The sequence below is a fragment of the Telopea speciosissima genome, chromosome 7 (genome assembly GCF_018873765.1).
Source record: "Telopea speciosissima isolate NSW1024214 ecotype Mountain lineage chromosome 7, Tspe_v1, whole genome shotgun sequence".
Lineage (NCBI taxonomy): Eukaryota > Viridiplantae > Streptophyta > Magnoliopsida > Proteales > Proteaceae > Telopea > Telopea speciosissima.
In genome coordinates this window covers 1,611,541-1,630,841 of record NC_057922.1, presented here as the reverse complement: position 1 = coordinate 1,630,841, position 19,301 = coordinate 1,611,541, and the positions used below count along the sequence as shown (strand labels likewise).

The 19,301-nt window shown below is 38.7% G+C and overlaps 2 protein-coding genes and 1 pseudogene across 4 annotated transcripts in view; 1 reads left to right on the top strand and 2 right to left on the bottom strand.

Annotated features, from left to right (window-relative positions):
- Window positions 1-870: 870 nt before the first annotated feature.
- LOC122667755 (eukaryotic peptide chain release factor subunit 1-2) lies at window positions 871-5,328 on the bottom strand. Of its 3 annotated transcripts, none has more exons than XM_043864163.1 (3): window positions 5,123-5,328; window positions 1,480-2,968; window positions 871-1,299 (listed from the first exon to the last, which is right to left on the bottom strand). In XM_043864163.1, exon 2 carries the CDS (start codon window positions 2,928-2,930, stop codon window positions 1,617-1,619), a length of 1,314 nt encoding a protein of 437 aa, XP_043720098.1. In that variant the 5' UTR covers window positions 2,931-2,968; window positions 5,123-5,328; the 3' UTR covers window positions 871-1,299; window positions 1,480-1,616. The 3 variants fall into 3 exon arrangements, with proteins under 3 accessions (XP_043720098.1, XP_043720099.1, XP_043720100.1); XM_043864164.1 differs by having other exon boundaries at window positions 1,496-2,968; XM_043864165.1 differs by lacking the exon at window positions 5,123-5,328 and adding an exon at window positions 4,907-5,035.
- A 7,632-nt stretch (window positions 5,329-12,960) lies between these two features.
- On the bottom strand, window positions 12,961-14,086 carry LOC122667284 (annotated as a pseudogene).
- A 325-nt stretch (window positions 14,087-14,411) lies between these two features.
- The window catches only part of LOC122666704 (protein TRIGALACTOSYLDIACYLGLYCEROL 5, chloroplastic), a 31,736-nt gene continuing 26,846 nt past the window's right edge, over window positions 14,412-19,301 (top strand). The window contains exon 1 of the mRNA XM_043862752.1: window positions 14,412-14,571. Coding sequence (XP_043718687.1) covers window positions 14,424-14,571 — 148 coding nt within the window. The 5' untranslated portion in view covers window positions 14,412-14,423. The remainder of the gene's footprint in view (window positions 14,572-19,301) is intronic.

Below are 19,301 nucleotides of genomic sequence, written 5' to 3'. Positions count from 1 at the left end.
GTTCATTTAATTAAAGTTCTTGCAAGCCATTTATATTATAGTAGTATAGCCTACAGAGCATCAGGTTCCAAACCAGAGCTTCTAATCTCATAGAAAACCTCTGTAACTTCTTGTATTCTCCCTTCCTTACAGAACCCATTCATCAGAGCCGAGTAATTGAACAGTTTTGGCTGACATCTAGTGCTGGCAGATCTGGTAATGACCTTGTCAAACAGATTCACCAATGTCGGCAGATCTGGTAACGAGTAATGACCTTGTGAAACCTATTCGTGGGGAAATAGTATTACAGTTTGTGTTATGTAATAACGTTTAGGAAGGAGAGTATATTGAATTTATGCGGACTGAAACGAGGGATTGACTGGAGGCGGAGTTGCAGGAAAGGGGCAGGATTGCAGAGGGGGTGGGGCGGGTGATAAGAGCAAACCACTTCAACAACTTGGGGGTAGACCGTAGACCTATCATCAGTCATCATCCCAGCAGAAGGAAAGCAATGGCGTTGCCGAAGGTTGCAGCGATGATGGGGCAGTGGGCAGCACAGTGGAGGGTGTGATGGGGTGCAACAGTGGTTGAAGAAGCAGTGGGTCCCTCTTTTTATGTTAACCAAACTATAACTAACATCAGACAAGGATAAAATAATCTTATCTTTTCCAAACTACGACTAACAGCAGTCGGCAGAATAACCGTCAACCAGAAGGGTCCGAGTATAATAATTAAAAGTCCAAAGGAGGAAAGTTTAATTAAAGCAAAAGTACTGGGGAAAAAACAGTTAATTTCAATATCAAATTGTTGAAACGACTCCAAATCCAGGCGACAAAAATCGTCCGGCATACACTTTCATCACTTCATTGGCAATTGTTTATAAAGTGCATACGTTAAAAATTCAAAATCACCAAATGGTGTAGTATTGGGCAATGGTTCATCAAACACAGGCCTCATCAAACTTGGTTTCTAGCTTATGAACTAATAACTAAGTAAAACAGTTAAGACTGAACAATATGAGATTTAACAGGACTTCCCCGAGACAGGACAACACCAGGGGCATCAGCTTAAGAAAAATAAAATAAAGAGCTAGAGACTCTTCTGCTACAGAGCCATAGTTCAAATCGCAGATATTCCATAACCAGTCAATTCAAAAATAAGATTTTGAAAGGTCAATGCATGTATCTGCTGAGTCATTACGATCCCCACCAACAACCAAGTTGCCAGAAAAATCAAAAGCATGCTTTTTGTACTATTTCCTACAGCCAAGAAAGAAGCTACCGTCCTTCAGTAATTCCATCCAGCTGCTCCACCAAACCCCTACAAAATCACTCAAGTTCCTTACATTCCAAATGCAAGAAGGATATCCTAGTACAATAAGAGGGTTAAATGGAAGAAAATCTCTCATTTGAAAGCCATGGAATTTTTAGGCAGCATGAGAATTGATATAATAAATCTGTAATAACTACATACACAAGAGGGAAAGGATGAGCAGCGAACCTTGATAACCACGAACCCTCTCAAAAAATTGACCAGAGCAGGAGCAGCAGCAGTAACGAGCGAATAACACGCCCACCCAGTGCAGGCACTTTTGCACAACCTTCTGCACCAGGCTTTAAATAAGGTTTGATTGATTGCTAGTCAGAATCCTCGTAAACTTCTCCGTCATCAGAAACCTCATCGAAGGACCGGATATCAAGCTGGTAGCGGAGCATGCCACCAATGCCACCAAAACCTCTGCAGAACTGGGAGCCTTCTTGGGATTTATTAGTGACAAATTCTAGAGTGCAGCCAAAGTTTTTGTACTCATTAGCAAACCACTCAAGCAGAGAAACCTTCTCCTGAACCTCCAATTCCGAACTAGTGGCAGAATCCCGGTAGTTGCTCTGATCAGCCTCTTGATCTTTGTTCAAATGCTTTATAATAATTTCACCTGTACTGCTATTCTTCAGTGTATACCTGTTAATGTCCAGGTTTTCCCACACAATAAGTGTCTCAACAGCACCCATCTCCAGAGCCTTCAGGGTATCATCCACACCAAAGACATACTTCCCCGTGTCCTGGCTTATCTCCTCAAAATACTTCCCAATCAGTTTCTTCTCTTGTATGAACTTCACGTTTGATAGAATCTCCGCAGAAAGTTCAATGGCTTGATTGAAACCATTCTCCCCGCCATAAGAAACATCAACAACATTCAGGATCTTGGCCTGGAGACGGGGATCAAACATATCTGACTGGCTTAGCTCTGTTTTAAAATCAGCTGATCCAGCAAGTATTAATCCAGCAACATTAGGTTGACTTGTGGCAGGATTGATGAAAAATTGTGTTGCAAGCTCCGCTGTTTTCCTCACATAATTGTGACGTTTCTCCATTCGAAGACGGGCAAACCGAAGAGCAGATTGCCCTCCCCTTCCGTGCTTCTTTGGAAGATCAACTGTAAATTTATGAAGCACCTCGCGCGTGTTTCCACTTAATGTCCCAAAAAGAGTCCCATTTCCATCCATGACAATAAAGCCAAATTTATCATCAGATTCTAAGAGTTCATTTAGAGCCTCTGTATGGAACTTGTTATCACAGAGATAAAGTGATGCATTGATAGGTTTGAAAGGTTCGAAGTCAATAGTCACCTTCTTTTCCTTCCCATCCTCTGTTACAATGGTTCCAGTATACAGTACCAATCCATTAGTAGGGACCTTATTGTAAAGCTTCAGCCTCTGCTGGGCCGATGTAATAGCACCCAGCACTGACTGACGGTTAACCCTACTTTTGATGTTTGAAGCAGTTCCAAATTCATCGCCTAACATCTTAGTGACACGAGAAATCTGATCACGTGGAGGCATGATCAGTGAGATCATGCTGGTACCATTGCCTCTGGCAGATTCAAGTGCCTTGATCAATTTCTTGACCTTCCATATCTCAATGTTCTTGTCAGTTTCTTGTCCATCAGCCATTTTAAGGGATATGAAAGCAACGAAATCAATACAGCAACCTGAAAAAACAAAATAAAATCAATCTACAAAAAGAATTACTGAGTGTAATAATTCAAATTATGCACTGAAGTCTGCATTCCAGTGAATAAATGGAAGATCCTGAGAATCACATTAAGAACTGGGAAGGTATTGTAGAACCACTATCAAATTTTAGCAGCTATTCACACTTGGTTCACTGTTTTTTTATCATTTATTCGTTGCAATGATTCAACAGATATTTTTGAACCATGCCTCTGGTTTAACAGGATAGAGCATAGGAAAAATTCAAACATCTCAATAAATAAAAATTAAAGGGAAAGCATTGGTCCTAGCAATACCACTTGACATGAAACTTTGAAAGCCTAATTTAATATGCACTTCTCTTTTTCAGATTTTCAAACCATCCTCTATAATCATAGTTCATAGAATAATCCAAAACTTGGGTTGGATATGGTAAAAGAAAATGATGAATAGCTTTGTATCAATCAGCATCAAGAACATTAATCCATTCAAGGTTATCAATGTAGCAATGCTACTCACACTCCTTTTTTACCCTCTCCCCCTTTTTTAAGGTGAATTACAATTATCAAAAAATCTGTAATTTTTTCAAATGCCACCGCAATCTGCCATGTGGATAGATGTTATATAATATATCCATTCCGGCCGTCGGATAGAAAGAACATGATCGAGATGAGCCACATGTCGAATTCCAGAATCTAATTCAATAAAAATACTCCATTTTGTATTGGCACACATTGGGTGTATGTCCATGCATGTGTACCAATACTTTAGGCATTACTGTGCACTCTCACTCTAAGTGGAAACAGACGGTTTAGATTTAAATTAAAAAAATGTAAAAATAGATGACTCAGATTTATCATGTGATTTTCGGAAACTTCACCTTCCATTGTTACGTGAATAATGAGTGTAACTAATATACTTGCAAACACTGCAATTCAATTTTAGAGCCTCTTTAGCTTCACAATTGAAGCTTCAGAAATATAGAATGGGGAGGTCTGAGTAATTTGTTGTCACCCAGAATGGGGATCAGTGTAATTTCTGTGAGATCAGGGGTACAGACTGTAATTAAGGCATAGAATAGGGGAGTTCTTAGTAATTTACTCGAGGAATAAATTAGCTGTCATCTCCTTTAGAAGTAGTAGTGTCAAAGCTGTGAAAGTAAGCACCAAAACTAGTGCCAATCAGATGCTTTTGGATGTAATTTATAGATTCCTAAACACAACTATATCAAGTAGCAAAGGCACCAAGGTTATTAAACTCGGAATTGGGATCTAGATTAGGTCTAGACGCCAATTCCAATTCAGCCGGAATTGGCCTAAACCCTAGAAACCCAGCATGGATCAGCCAATCTGACCGTTCCCATTCGAATTCCAAATCCTGAAACCCTGAAAAGTACAGAGAAATTGATCGTACGTATCATGAAACAGCAAGTTGGAGCAATTTAAGAATGCATTGGAAACAAGCAGAATGGCATCACCCCATCTAGACTGCTCATAAAACACTTGACGGGAAAAAGGAGATGGGGTCAGTTCAGGATTTCCAGCACAGAGCTTATTTTAGTTTTATGTTACATCATGACGGCTTAAATGTTATCGAAAACTCAAGTGATATCAGCTCATTCATCTTATTTCTATAAGGATATCAGGTTTCAGAACAATACAGGAATTTGTTTACAGTGACGTGAGGTATTTAAATCCATGGAGATCAACAATAACTCAGCCAAAATAACTTGAATAAGGATTCCAAAGCAATACCACTAAATGGTTTCTACGGTGAAATCTCAGACTTCTCGGATAGTCTCATGAAAACTGAATTTGCAGATCTACATGAAGTTAATACGGTATATGCTTTTGTACCCATTACACATGGCAGAAAACCATCTCTTTTTTTTTTTAATTTTACTGAAAAGGAAAAGCCATATAAACAAATATATGAAGTCTCTTTGTCTCGAATAATTAAGCAGAAGACCGACGGCAAAAGGAAAACACTTGATAAACTCGAGGTAGCATATAAGAGAGCTGCAGATCTTTAACACGATGACTATCAACATATCCTCATATCCATCTAAAAGAATTTCAAGGCCATGACATTAATTCAGACAATTCTATCACCAATCAGAGAGAGAGAGAGAGAGAGAGAAGGGAAACGTATACCTGCTAGTGCTGCTACGCCGGATATGAAACCCTATAAGAGCTTCCTTTACTCGTTAGATCCCTCCTCGGCACCCAATCAGAGCCGCTCTCCTAGTTGCAGAGCTCCTCAAGGTTTGAGGCAGGCAGAGGCTGGAAAAGATATCACCAACACACGGTCGCGCTCCCGTATGGAGTAAGCTAGGGTTTTTTCGTCGCTCCAATCTCGAGATAAATATCTGATGAGTTTTTTTTTTTGTTCTTTTTGCCTTTTTTCTTCTTCTTTTTTTTTGGGGGGGGGGGGGTGGTTTTGCATCCATACCCCTTACGTTTAAGCGTATTTTACATATATCCCCTTCTTTTTTAATTCTTGTTTCTTTTTCTTTTTTCTTTTTTTTTTGGGGTGAAGAAGCACTATTAATTAAAACAGACTCGAAGCATTGTCCTCCATACAATCTGAAGAAACCAAATTCACCCTAGCAAATCTAGCCATCCTATCCACAGGTTCAATGTAAATTCTATGTTGTTTGAGAAATATTACAGACCCAAAATTAATAAGTAGCTGAGAAATATCATATAACCAAGTATAAAACTAAAATGGCCAAGGGTGTTTCTCTGGGCTGGTGATCCAATCCGCGATCTCCTGCGAATCCGTCCACACAGTCAGTTGTTGTCCTGCCAGTGGAAGTGCTTTCTGGAGTCCTTCTTGTATCCCTCGCAATTCTGCTTCTTACGCGGTTCCTACACAGCCATGATTCATAGAGGAGGCCACAAAGTTTTTGTTATTGATAGTCAAGTACACCCAGCCCCCATAAGAAGTTGAGGGGCAGTAGCTGCCATCCGAAACCATGTGACAAGTCTCATTTGAAAATAGGCTCAGACAAGAGAGCCTTGTCAACGGAGAGGAAAGTGGAGAACAATGGGGGGACGGTTCATTGAAGTCCTCAAAGGAGAGTAATTTGAGGTCAGACACCCATCGAAGAATATTATTTAGCACCATATATGGATTTGATTTTTTGCCTTGAAAAACCACCTGATTACGATGTGTCCAAATGAAGTAAAAGGTGAGAGCCAGCATACTGAGTATAGTGTGAATATGGGCTTTTGAGGTAGCCCCCATTGTTACCAAATTGTTATAGCCTCACAAAAAGTGTCTCCCACAAGATTTTCTGTCCTGATGCCCAGAGGGGTAGCAGCCCAGATTTTTTTACTAAAATCACAAGACCAAAACAGGTGCCAAGGAGTTTCATGTGTCAAATTACAAAGTGGACACAAGGGATTTGTATAATTTGTGAAAAACAGTTTAGACTTGGTGGGGATACCATCGTGAAGTAATTTTCACAAGAAGAGTTGGAATCGTGGTGGGATCTTCAATTCCCAAATTCGTTTCCAAAGGGAGAGCTGTGGAACCTGAAGATTATCAGAACAAGGAGATTTTAGGACAAAGGCTATGTGTTTGGTTGTCAGTTTCCCTGTCTTTGAGGCAGGTGAGAAGATGTGGTCACGGAAGGGGTGAATGGAAAGTGGGATAGAGGTAATGCTGGACACAATGGAGGAAGGTAGGATTGAGTGCAGCAAGGGTACATTCCAAGATCTATTGGATAAAAGTTCATTAACATTGGTAAAGAGTGGATTCCATGGTACCACTTGGTTTAAGGTAGTAAAGGTGGATGATGGGATCCATGGGTCATCCCATATGTTGGTTGTGGAACCAGACCCAATCTGCCAGCGAACCATTTTCCGAAAGGTTGGGAGAACAATACGAATACTATTCCAAGTCCATGAGCCTGGTCTAAGTGGTTTTGTAGGGTTGAGAACGGAATGATTGGGGAAATATTTGCCCTTAAGCAGTTGAGCCCAGAGAGACTGGGGCTCAGTTAGTAGTCTCAATGATAATTTCAAAATAAGGGCACGATTATTATCCCCTTTTTTTTTGTATTCCATAATCCACTGACTTATTTTAGATAGTTTGGGAGAGGGTTCTTGAGCGAGCAAGAGAAGCCCACCAACGAAATACGGTGGAATGGGTTACATATAAAAGGGTAGCAATGTCAATTCATGTGAGAATGAGATAAAAGGGGTGCTAACGTACTATCCGCTCATGGTTCAGAATCCATTCTCCTTTAGATTTCAAATAGAGCGAGAAAGCCATTGCTCAAAAAGGATGCTATCACATCTGCCATTCCACGGTCCTAAAAGTCGATTAACTTTTTGGGATTGATGTGTGGTTTATATGATTACACTTTCATCACAAAAAAAAAAAAAAACAAAGAAGAAGACGCTATCACTACGAACCAAATACTTTACGCATTTTCTTTCTGTTTAATTTAAGGGTAAAACTGTTTGTAACCAAGCTGGTTACAATAGATTTTGTAACCACTTTTTCATACCCTTGCCTATAGGAGAGTACAATATTTTGAGATGGGGATTGTTTTGTAATTGAACTTTAAAGTTTGGGACCATTTCTGAAACCCTCTAACTCTGATTTTCTACCTGATTTGTGTAATTTCATACTTCGGGTCCCTTGATTTCTCCAAAATTCTTTGACAAACATTCCTTATGAGTCAATCGGATGCTGTGGAGGGATTAATGGGCTCAACAGTTTGAATTTCAGTAAGAACTAGTTGTCTTGTCTTTTGCCTTCTATTGGTGATTTTGGTAAGTTGCAATACTTGAACTTGTCTTTTAAATCATTAACCAAAAATATTGATTCTCAATTAAATGGGTTAATTGGATGAATCTGAACTACAATCGGTTCAATGACTCTGTTCCTAACCAACTTGGTAAAACAATGGTTTTGAAATCCACACATCTAGTTCTCTTTGATCTTAGTACTAATAGGATAGCTCCCCAAGTTGGAGACCCTCATTCTCTAGTCAAATTATCTTAATGGAGGAATTCTAGTCTTTCAAGGATTGAGACTCTATCTCGGTTTTCTGGTTATCCGAACGGCAAGAGAGAGAGAGGGAGCAGACTCGTCGACCCTCTCCATCGCCGGTGTTTCAAACAGAGATTGAAAGAGACGACAGAAGATAGGGCTGGTTGGGATACGTAATTCCTTTTTCACCCTTTAAATTAAGGAATCTTAGTTTTTTCTGTCACTTGACCTTATTATATGTGAAATTACCACACTTACCCATATTTTAAAAGCGAAGTCAGTTATGCTGAGGGGCTTATGAAGTCCGGTGACAGATTCTGTTTGTAACCTTCTTGGTTACAAATAAACGCACCCTTAATTTAATTTCAGTTTCATCAAAAAGAAAAAATAAATAAATAAATAACTTTACATATTTATAAATGAGTAAATTACACGTCACCCCTTGGTTTACAAACGAAACTTAGATCACCCCCTGGTTTTAGAAAAAACTTAAATCACCCCCTGATTTAGACCCAATATAACAAATTAGTCTCTAACGTTAGTTTTACGCCATTAAATGACGATGTCACCCAGTTAAATAAATTTAAATCCCTAAGCTGCCCTTTAGCAATGTATTATAAATTTAATTCTAATATTTTAGTACAAAGGTAAAATAGTCCTTTCACGCCAATAATTAACAGCAAACTAACACCATTACTGTAGAGGGGGTGATTTGAGTTTTTTTTTTAAAATCAAGGGGTGATATGAGTTTCGTTTAAAAATCAGAGGGTGATATGTAATTTATCCTTTATAAAATCATCCTATCATCGTATTATACATGTCGGCTTTTTGAGGAATGTCAAATAAATAAAATTTGTAAAAACCATGTGACATTAGTAATTAAGTAATTTACTATGAGATTTAGGTCCACAGAAACCCTAAGAGCTACTGCTGTTTGGAGGAAGAGGAGGAGGTGGTGGGCATAGTTGGAAAATCAAGTTTTAACTGGGGAGAGTCACTCGAGTCAAGTCAAAATTTTGAAAAACTTGATCAAGAGTAATGCTGATTAGGTCAGGATAAAAAATGACAAGATTGTGTCATAAATCGTCTGAGTCAAACTCGATACTTTTACCCAAGTCATGACAAACTCAATGAGTTTGTTTAGTCATTTTTAAAAAACCATAAATCCGGTTCACTTAAAAATTGAGTTGAGAAAAATAGTAAGAAACCCTCATCTCCCTTCTCTTGTTCAATAGTATAAACTCAAAATGCATTGATATGTGATTCCTTATTTTTTGTTTTTGTTTTCTCATATTTGTTTGATTTATTATTAAATTATATATATATATATATATATATATATATATATATATATATATTTATTATATTAAAAATTAAAAAACATGACTTGCCTTGACCGGATTTGACAAAGCCAAGTCACCAGTTTTTTCTAAAAGATGAATCGAGTTAGAAAACCTAGTCACCAAGTTTTTCTAAAAGACGAATCGAGTCAGAAAACCTAGTTTTCCCATGATCCACAACACCTAAAGGGATTCAAGGGACTCACCTCCTTGGCGAACAACGACGGTGGAATCGGGGCTACAGTAAAGTCACCGTCCACATCCCTCCACGTTATTTCAACAATCCTCTCTCTATCTCTCTCTCTTCAAATAGTTAATTTCATCTCCAAACCCTATGACTTTCTGATCTTCTGATGATTTTGATTTATGGAAAGAGCAACAACGATCCTTCTCCCTCCCTCCCCCTCTTTAATCCTCTCTCTCTCTTGCTTTTTTTTTTTGGGTTTTTGTCAAATGCCCCCCTAAAAATATCCATTTGTCCAAATGCCCTTTTACAACTTTTCTAATTGTAAATTCCCTCTATTTTCAAAACTTTGTAAGACTTTGGTCCTTGTCGTTAATTTGAAACGTTAAATGCTAGTTTCAGGGTTTCTAATGACCAAAATGCCTTTCTAATAAAAATCACCAGAATTAAAAAATAAAATGACCAAAATACCCTCATCTTCTCCAAATGGTTTAGGGTTTGAACTGAAAATCAAACCCTAAACCATTTTGGGAAGATGAACCCTAAAATCAAACCTCCAAAATTGAAGTTGCAGTGGAGGGCGTATTGATCGACATGATCCATTCAGACTTCCACTCTTCTCTGTTCTCTCTCTTTGTTTTCAACAGAGAGTGACCGACGGCGATCACAAATTTGAAGCAAAAAGGTTTCAAATTTTCTCTTAAAAGTGAAATATTTTACAGAAAATGCAAAGTCCAGATTTGAAGGTCGGTGAGGCCCAAGTCTGATTGGCTCATGGATGGGCCGAGGGCCAAGAGTGAAGATTGAAGAATAAAAAGTGAGAGTAAAGTGTGAAGAAAGAGATGGAATCTTTCTGGTTCAGGGCTAATGGCTAAATGGTGTAGGATTTTAAGAACAGAACAGTTGATCTGGGTACCGTTAATCTTTTGTTTTAGGGTAATATTCATGATTAATCTTACCAATAAATGAATGAAATAATCATCCAATAATAGGAAGAGGTACTTGCAAGCAATGGCATTCCCAGTTACCCACTTCCCCAGAAGCATGATTTCACATTTAAATGGCGTCTTATGTGTGGCACTTCTACTATTAGTTTATCAGGCATTGAATCGCACAATATCATCAACGCGATGGAAGCAGTGCACTTCATTCAGTGGGGGGAAAAACGAAAAGCGGAGCAAAAAACAGGGGAAAAGGGGGGTGGGGATAGAAAGAAGCGATGCGGATTAGGGATAGATTCGTTCCTTGATAACACAAAATAAGGCCACAACACCAAGTTTACAGGGGGGCACTGCTGAACTGAACTGAACTGAATTGTTTAAGCAAATGGATTTCACAGACAAAAAAGAAATTTATTAAGATACCCTAACCCTAACTCTCATACTGGCTTGTGCAAATTATAAATACAAGATGAGGAATTAGGATATTTTAAAACACAAAGGTATTACCAGATCGGATCGGATCAGCCAGTGTAGATGTGGACACCGATCGACCTTCAATTTTGGAGGTTTGATTTTCAGTTTTGAAGATTGGGGATTTTTTGATTTTAGGGTTCATCTTCCCCAAATGGTTTAGGGTTTGATTTTCAGTTTCAAACCCTAAACCATTTGGAGAAGATGAGGGTATTTTGGTCATTTTATTTTTAAATTTTGGTGATTTTTTATCAGAAAGGCATTTTGGTCATTAGATACCTGAAACTAACATTTAATGTTTCAAATTAACTACAAGGACCAAAGTCCTACAAAGTTTTGAAAATAAAGGGATTTTGCAATTAAAAAAATTTTAAGGAGGCATTTGGACAAATGGATATTTTCAGGGGGGCATTTGACAAAAACCCTTTTTTTTTTGTTTCGTCTAGAGGAATAAAATAAGTGCTGTAATTGGGCCATGGGAGCCTTCTCAATGCTCGTCTCTTCTCTTTGTAATGTTGCTGCTATTTTTCCTAGTTTAATGTTTCGTTGTCTATGCAGATCCACCGACCCCTACCCTTAAAAGCATAGGATCCAACTATCCTTCTCCTTCTCCCTCTCCCAAAATCCGGTGCTCTAGCATCCGGACCCTCTACCGACTTCAACTCCCCTCCTTCGCCTCCACTGTCTAATTTGGCTCTTACTTCTCCTCACACTACCACCGTCGTCGTTGCCATCTCCGTCTCCGTTAGATGATGCGAGCGACATCAATCACGGCTCCAAAGGCACCACCGCCGACGAGTCTGCCAATTCTAAAATGGATCTGCCATGACTGGAGCAATGACCACTGCTTGAAATTTCTTGGGAAATGCTACAAAGCTCTGCTCGATAATGGCAAGGTCAGCGACAACTGAGTTATGACGGTTGAAATCACAATAAATGATTTCTGACTACAAATCATAAATAGTTATTGAGCTATTTGTGATTTTTAATTTATTATAATTTGTAATAAATAGAAATAAGCAGTATAAATCATATCAAACACCTACAAAACTAGAAATAAATCAAATAAATACAAATATAAATCTAACTGTATTATAAATGGATAAGAGAGAGAGAAAGAGACCTTTGCCTGCGTGTGAGAGTTTTTGTGATGGATAATTGAGATTTCGGTGGGGTCGAGTAGTGCATTTCTAGCATGGTTCTAAATATCAGTATTGTATCGGGTGATACATATCGGTTTTGCTAGTCGACGATATCGATACTAGGCTGATACCGTATTAGTAGCAAGGTATGAACAAGGAGTAAAATGGTCAGAAAATTCGTTTTTTAAGGAAATTCAGGGGTATTTTTGTTTGATACAGCCGATCCAGGTCGATACCGTACCGGTATCGTATCGTTTTTGCTGGTCACCGATACCCGTTCCGATACCATGCACTAAAACCATGATTTCTAGTAGCTAAAGTAGAGAGAGGTCAAGTGGAGTAGTGAGTATATACCTAGGAGAGTAAATTAAGCCCTTTTTTTTTGGGTAATTACATAAATCACACGCCCTAGCCTAAAAGGTTAACCAACTTTTTGGACCGCGAATTGCGGAATGACAGATATACACAACACACCATACTCACACACTGGATGTGGGACTAAACCCATGCAACAAATGCACACAATGCAATGTTTTTTTGGTAATCACTCAAACCACACGTCGCTAGTAAGATGTTGGATGCATGATGCATCACTTACCCAAGTGGCAAAGCTGTCAATAGGTGACACCTGGAGGTATGGGACTGAGAGAGAGTGAGGCACCCAGGGATTCTTTGTTGTGGGTGCTGTGACTCGTCCCTCCTGAAGGAGCTGAGGCGATAGATTTGCACTTAAGATCAGGTTAAGCTTTACCTTCTCATATTATCATATAACTACCACATAAAACAATGGGTAATTTATACATACCACCCTTGAGGTTTAACGAAAGTATAATTTTACCTCACAGTTTTGGATAATTCTGTATACCCCCATGAGGTTTACAAACGTTAATAAATACACCCATTCCGTCAGTTCATGACTAACAATATTAAAAATACAATGTAAATTGATAAAATTGCCCTTGGCAATTGTGTTTCAAAACAGCAGAATCTATGATTATACTCAACAGGGAAGAAAAAGGAAACGATAATGAAATTGAAATTACCAGTTCCTTTCTTGATCCAAGGAGAGACCATGATCGTCGGCACACGAACTTCCAATCTATCGAACTTGAAGAAATCAAGAGGAGGGTTCGTGTTCCCATATGGGTTTGGCACATCCACATATGGAGTACTAACATGATTGAAGAATCCACCATGTTCATCATAAGTAATGATCAGAAGGGTCTCATTCCATCGAGGGCTCAATCTTAAAGCTTCATACACCTCCTTCACGATCTTCTACCCAGTGGCAACATCCTGAGAAGGGTGATCATCATTTGCAGATAAACCTTTAAGATCGAAGTACCTTGGCTCGATCACTGTCAAGTTAGGCAATTTTCCTTCTCTGGCATGCCTCTTGAACTTCAAATCAAACTGATGGAACTTAAATACATATTTCAATTTCCGTAAATTCCTATAGAAGAGAGTAGTGGGGATGTTCGGGAAGTAAATACCAATATCAATCCCATTCTCATGGAGAGAATCGAAGATGGTTTTCTGCGGGTACCCATGCGCAAGCTGTTTCTTAACATGACTGATCGACCAATGAGACGTTGCAGAGTAAACGAATAATCTATTGGGCTCGGTGGGTCTAGGAATCGAAGAGAACCACTGGTCGAAGACAGCGAACTCACGAACTAGAGATTCATAGATTGGTATTGATTCGGGATTGAAGCCTTTCATGACTGTTTTGGAGAGGTTAAAAGAGATGGTTAGAGCTTGTTCGACAAATTTGGACATGGAAGGAATGAGACTGGAGCCAAAGACCTGCTGTTGAACCGCCTCGTAAGAGTGGCCTGGATTAGGGTCGACGAATTCGGCGTCATCGGTGAAGCAGATGGTTAGGAACCTGTGGGGTTTTAGTAGAAACAGGGTTGCATTCCTTGCCTGTGACCCCATTAATTATTGGGTTTGCAGATTTCTTCATCCATCCAAGCATGTGATCGAAGGATCGATTCTCCATGACGAGGACTACAATGGTTTTGATGGGTTGTTAAGCTGCAGAAGCAAAAGTGGAATTGGGAGGAAGACGAGTTGCAGGTGAGCAAAGGGTTCATATTTGAGATTTTTCCCCAATTTAAAATCCGAAATTACCAAGGGCAATTTTGTCAGTTCACATCGTATTTGTAACATTGTTAATCATGAACTGACGGAATTGGTGTATTTGTTAACGGTTGTAAACCTCAGGGGGTATGCAGAATTATCCAACATTGGGGGTAAAATTATATTTTCGTTAAACCTCAGGGGTGGGTATGTGTAAATTACCCTAAAACAAATCATAGAAAGGAGTGGACGGACGGACAGACACTGTCAATTGGAAAAGAAGAAATATGAGCGGGATTGATCCGTTCAACGATTCTGAGAAGGGTTGGCTGTGGAAACTTCCTGTCCTCAAATCCAAGCACTTAGGGAAACTTGGCCCCGGTTTCGGCCTCGGCGCTGGCTGTGGTTTCGGTCTCGGTGTTGGTTTCCTTGGAGGTATCGTTTCTCTTACTCTGCTTGGCCACACACACACTCTCTCTCTGCGTTATATTGTTACCCAAAAAAAAAAAAATCTCTCTGCGTTATATTTGCATGACTGTCTGCTGTTATCTGTTTCTAATTTGTGGGATGTTGTTTCACCTTGGAGAGCAGAAAAGCCTCTCTATATGATTGGTTTTCATGGGAATTCCCTGGAACAACCTTTTACGATGATGATGGTGGAAACTATCTTTGTGGTTTATTTCTATTTGAGAGCCTCTGGTTTAGGGTATAATACCTGTCATCAGGAAAAACAAACAGAAAGGTAGGGAGAAAGAGTACCTGGAAGAGAATTGAAAACATTGGGTGCAACTCTTCCTTTTTGTTTCTTTTCGATAAAGGAACGGCAAGTTACAACTCATAAGAGAATGTTGCTCCCAAAAACACATCCAAGGCGTAAGGAGATCTGGTTTAGCTAAGTCATTGCTATGTCACTAATTGATCTTGGCCTCCTCTGGAACAAGAGTTCATATTGGAATCCATCTGTTCGATTAACCTGATCACAGGTCAAGAAGAAGGAATCTCTGACATTCGCCATTGTCATTATTCATCCAACCAATAACATTTGCAGAATCTCTCTCTACCTATTGGGGTGAGGTAGCGCTCTTCTCAAGGAATGAAGCATGGCTCAATAAGAATCCTCTTCACTAATAGGACCAGAATAGACCCTACACTTGTCTTCTCAATCAGATCTGAAAATGCCCCCGAACCCTAGATGGTCCCAGATTAACCAATGATGAACCATCAAATTTCAACTTTGCAAGACCGACTGAAGGAGAGGACACTGGTTCATGGCTCTATTCACTTGCATATTTTCCTAAATTAGGCTGAAAGGTAAGAGGGTGGGGGTTAGTTTTGAGTCTTAGTAGTTACTATATGCTACCATCTGTCTTATTTCTTTCTCTTTTAATCATTTTTAAAATTTAAAGGGGTTCTTGTCTCTATTACAAATTGTTGACTTGTTGTAATTGGGATTTTGAAAGAAATTGAGAATTTGAACCGAGCGAACTTTTTCTTAGAATGGTCTTAGTTTTGTGGCACTGAAATTATATTATGGGAAAATTACTTGGACACCCCCTAGACTATTGCCCGTTTTCTTACTATCCCCCTTTTTTCAAACAATTACTTGAACACCCCCTGCATGTTACCATTTCTTTCAAGTAGGTCCTGTCCGTTAGTCAGTCACCGTTTAGTGATGACGTCATGGCTTAGAAAAATCCTAAATGCCCAATTTACCCTTCAAGGTTATTGAAGTGACCATTTTACCATCTTCTTCTTCTTCCTACTGCAACATAAAAACTAGTAGAGGTGACTGTTCAATAGGAAAAACTAGTGGGTTTAACCTCCAGGAAAAACCTGCAATTGAAAATAAAAAATCCTAGGGTTTCACTTTACCGTTTACTGGCACCATCGGTGTAGCTCGGTGAGGCAACTTTACCCTTTTGAGGTTAGGAAGATCCGACCATTCTCTCTCTCTTCTCCCGCGGTGACCCTCTTCATCTCTGCTGCTGCTCCTCCGGCGGTGACCATACCTTATGTTTACATGCAAAACTGAAATGTCCTTCATACTCTGCAGGGGGTTTCATCTTTTAAGAAGAGATGATTTGAATGGGGGAGTAGGTTTTAGGTCTCAGCCGTTGGAGGAGGAAAATCCGGTTAGTCTTCCTTCCCTGTTCCCTCCCTTTCTGACTCGTCTCCTCTTCATCTTCTCTTTCTTTGTTCTCGGCTTTGGGGAAGATGGAGAGATAACACAGCAGATTAGTGGGTTCCTTAGAATGGTTTCAGAATGAAGCGCTTCTTCTCGTCCTTTTGTTGGTTTCTTTTGATTGCTTCAGTGTGGAATAGGATATTTTTCGGATTCTAGTTGCAAGGGAGGAGCTGAGATGTGCTTCCAATTACTAATTTTCTTCCTATCCTAATTAATTACTTCCTATATTTTGAGTATGCCTTGAGTCGGACCTTTGAGCATTGGAACTGCTTCGTTTAGCCCCCTTTATGATATAGTTGCTGGGTAACAAAAGAGAATTGATTTTGAATGCGAAACAGGTTCTGGTTCGTTTAGCTCTTCGCGGAAGAAAATGCCATCATCTTCTTCAACCTCTGTTCCTCAAGAAGCTTCCACTTACGATGAGCTGTCTATGGAACAAAGCTTGGTATTCTAGGGTTCCACCAATTGAAAAAACTAAAAAAAGAGAGAGAAGAAGAAGAAGAGCAGAGAGAGCGAGAAACCGAGAATCCAAAAAAAAAAAACAAAAAAAAAACACCTGGTTTGTCTTGCGGTGGTTTGAATCCCTCCTTCCCGATGTACCCGTCATGGTGATGATGGTGAGGTTCGGTCCTCCGTTTGCAGCTGAAGTGTAGTTGCAGGAAGAAGAAGAAGAAATAGTTAAAGGGTACATTGCTAACTTCGTTGTTTTCAATTGAATAAGTGATAAGGGTAAAATGGACTTTTCCATTCAACCACTAACAGCAGACTAACACCGTCAGGTTTCAGGGGGTGTCAAGTAATTGTTTGAAACCCTTGGTGTATTAAGCAAACGGCCATTAGTACAGGGGGTGTCCAAGTAATTTTCCCTTATATTATTTCTTCTCCTAGCAAAGTTTTCATTGTTTTTGTGAAATTTCACCGCTATTTTCACATGTGTCCTGGGATGATCTCCTAGAATTTCATCTGTTCTTAATCTTTGTTGATAAAATTAGTTGGAGTATGGTAAAATCATTATAGTAAACCACTGCTTATTTGAAATAATAAAGTATTTGACACTGTTTTTGGTCCTGACAAAGCAGCAAGTACCAAACATATATGTCAGTTCTTTGTCAATTCTGCTACTGAAATCTGAGGTTGTTCAACCTTTGTTGCTTTGTCGTGTTTTTTTTTCTTCCCCTGGGGTGGGGGGAGGTGGGACAATCCACTTTGAAAAAAAAACTGGTTTTCAGAGGATGGAATTCCAACGGTTTGATACAATCGGTCATTGGTCTATGTAGGCTTATTGATGGGTTGATTCCTATATGAGGTTAAATGTCACATACCAAAGGGACTTACACTTGATCCTCCTTTAACTTGGTTCAAATTGACTATTCTCTGAGTAATTTATCCACTTTGAAGTTTGAATGGCTATGAAATTTGAAGGTCTGATGTCTTTATTTTCTTAATGTATCAAAATTGGTTTTCTTTACCTATTAAAATTTTTTTTTGTTTTAATCAAATTTGTGTCTCTTTACTGATTCAAAACTTTATGTGATTCCTCTATATTTTGTGACTACTGACTGATTGGAGCCTTCTCAGTGTTGTATATTCTTGTTTTGTTGAACTTGGGAAGTTATTCTTTGTAAGCATTGTTTAACAATACCGGTTATCCGTAGTTATGTAGGGCTATTACTAAGTAGGGTTAGGGTTTATTGACTTAATCCTCTGGGTGGGAAACTGATATAGAGTTTAGGGCCTTGGAGAGCATTGACAAGTGGAAATCAATGTTGGAGGCGAAGTATATTGGAAAAATATGGTTATTTTGGACTTTTCATGGTGACAACAATGTTAGAACACTGCCAAAATGAAAAAATGGACAAAGATGGTAACTGAGACAAGAAGATTAGAAATAGATTAAAGAGGAGGGATAGTGGAATGGAGGCTAACCAGTTGAGGATTCCTACTGCAGTAATCTCACTAACCATTTGAGGTAATCTTGAAATGAAATGAAATGAAACGTAGATCTCTCTCTCTCAATACTAAAAGGTATATGTAAATTCAGGCATTTTCTTATGTCTTGTTAAAGATACATACTGTGGGATGGTGGTGTTCTATTTGTCTAAGTGTAATATCCCACATTTATTTAGTGATCCAGGTAAATTTAAATTTCGAGGACGAAATTTTGTTAAGGGGTGGAGAATTGTAATACCCTGATTTTAGACTAGGGGCAATTTGGTCTTTTTACCTAATACAGGATTGGCGTAAGTTGAAGTGTAGGATCTTTAAGTAGTGTGCCCTAGTGTAACTCCTTTAATTTGAATTATTCCTTGCCTAAGTGTAGAATTAGGGTTTTATTTATAACATATATAATTTGATTTGAAAAATAATTCATAGTTAGTAATCTAGCCTAGTGCTTAGACATTTAATTCAATTTGTTAGAGGTTTAAGGTTCTATTATTTAGAGGTGCAATTAAATATTTTATTTTTTATAATTTTATAGGGCTTAAAAGGGGCTTCAACTATTTCTAGCTTGGGAGGTCTTAGAATTTTGTAAGAATTTAGTTAGGGAAGTATTATGGATTGATAAGGAAAGGTGAGGTGGCAATCTCCAATTGGATGGAAACTCAATCTTGGAGAAAGAAAGTCTTCATAAAATAAAATCCCAACAAAAAAAGAATTTTAGCTAAAATTAAACTACATAATCTAAAATTTTAATTTAAAAATCTTAAGTCAAGATTCCTTTTAAAATATTTTCATTCTTAAGTCAAGATTCTTTTTAAAATATTTTCATTGAAGGAAAAGTAAAGAGATCTAGTTAGAGACTAAATAGAATTCTTCTCATCTCCTTCCCTTTTGTTAGGATTGAATTCCAATAACCAACTCCCAAACCCCATTCCCTTTATCATGAATTTGGGAGAGAGAGAGAGAGGAAGAGAGGAAAATTCGTGGACTATAGAGAGGAAGAGAAGAAGAAGAAGAGAAGAAGAAGAAGAAGGAAGGA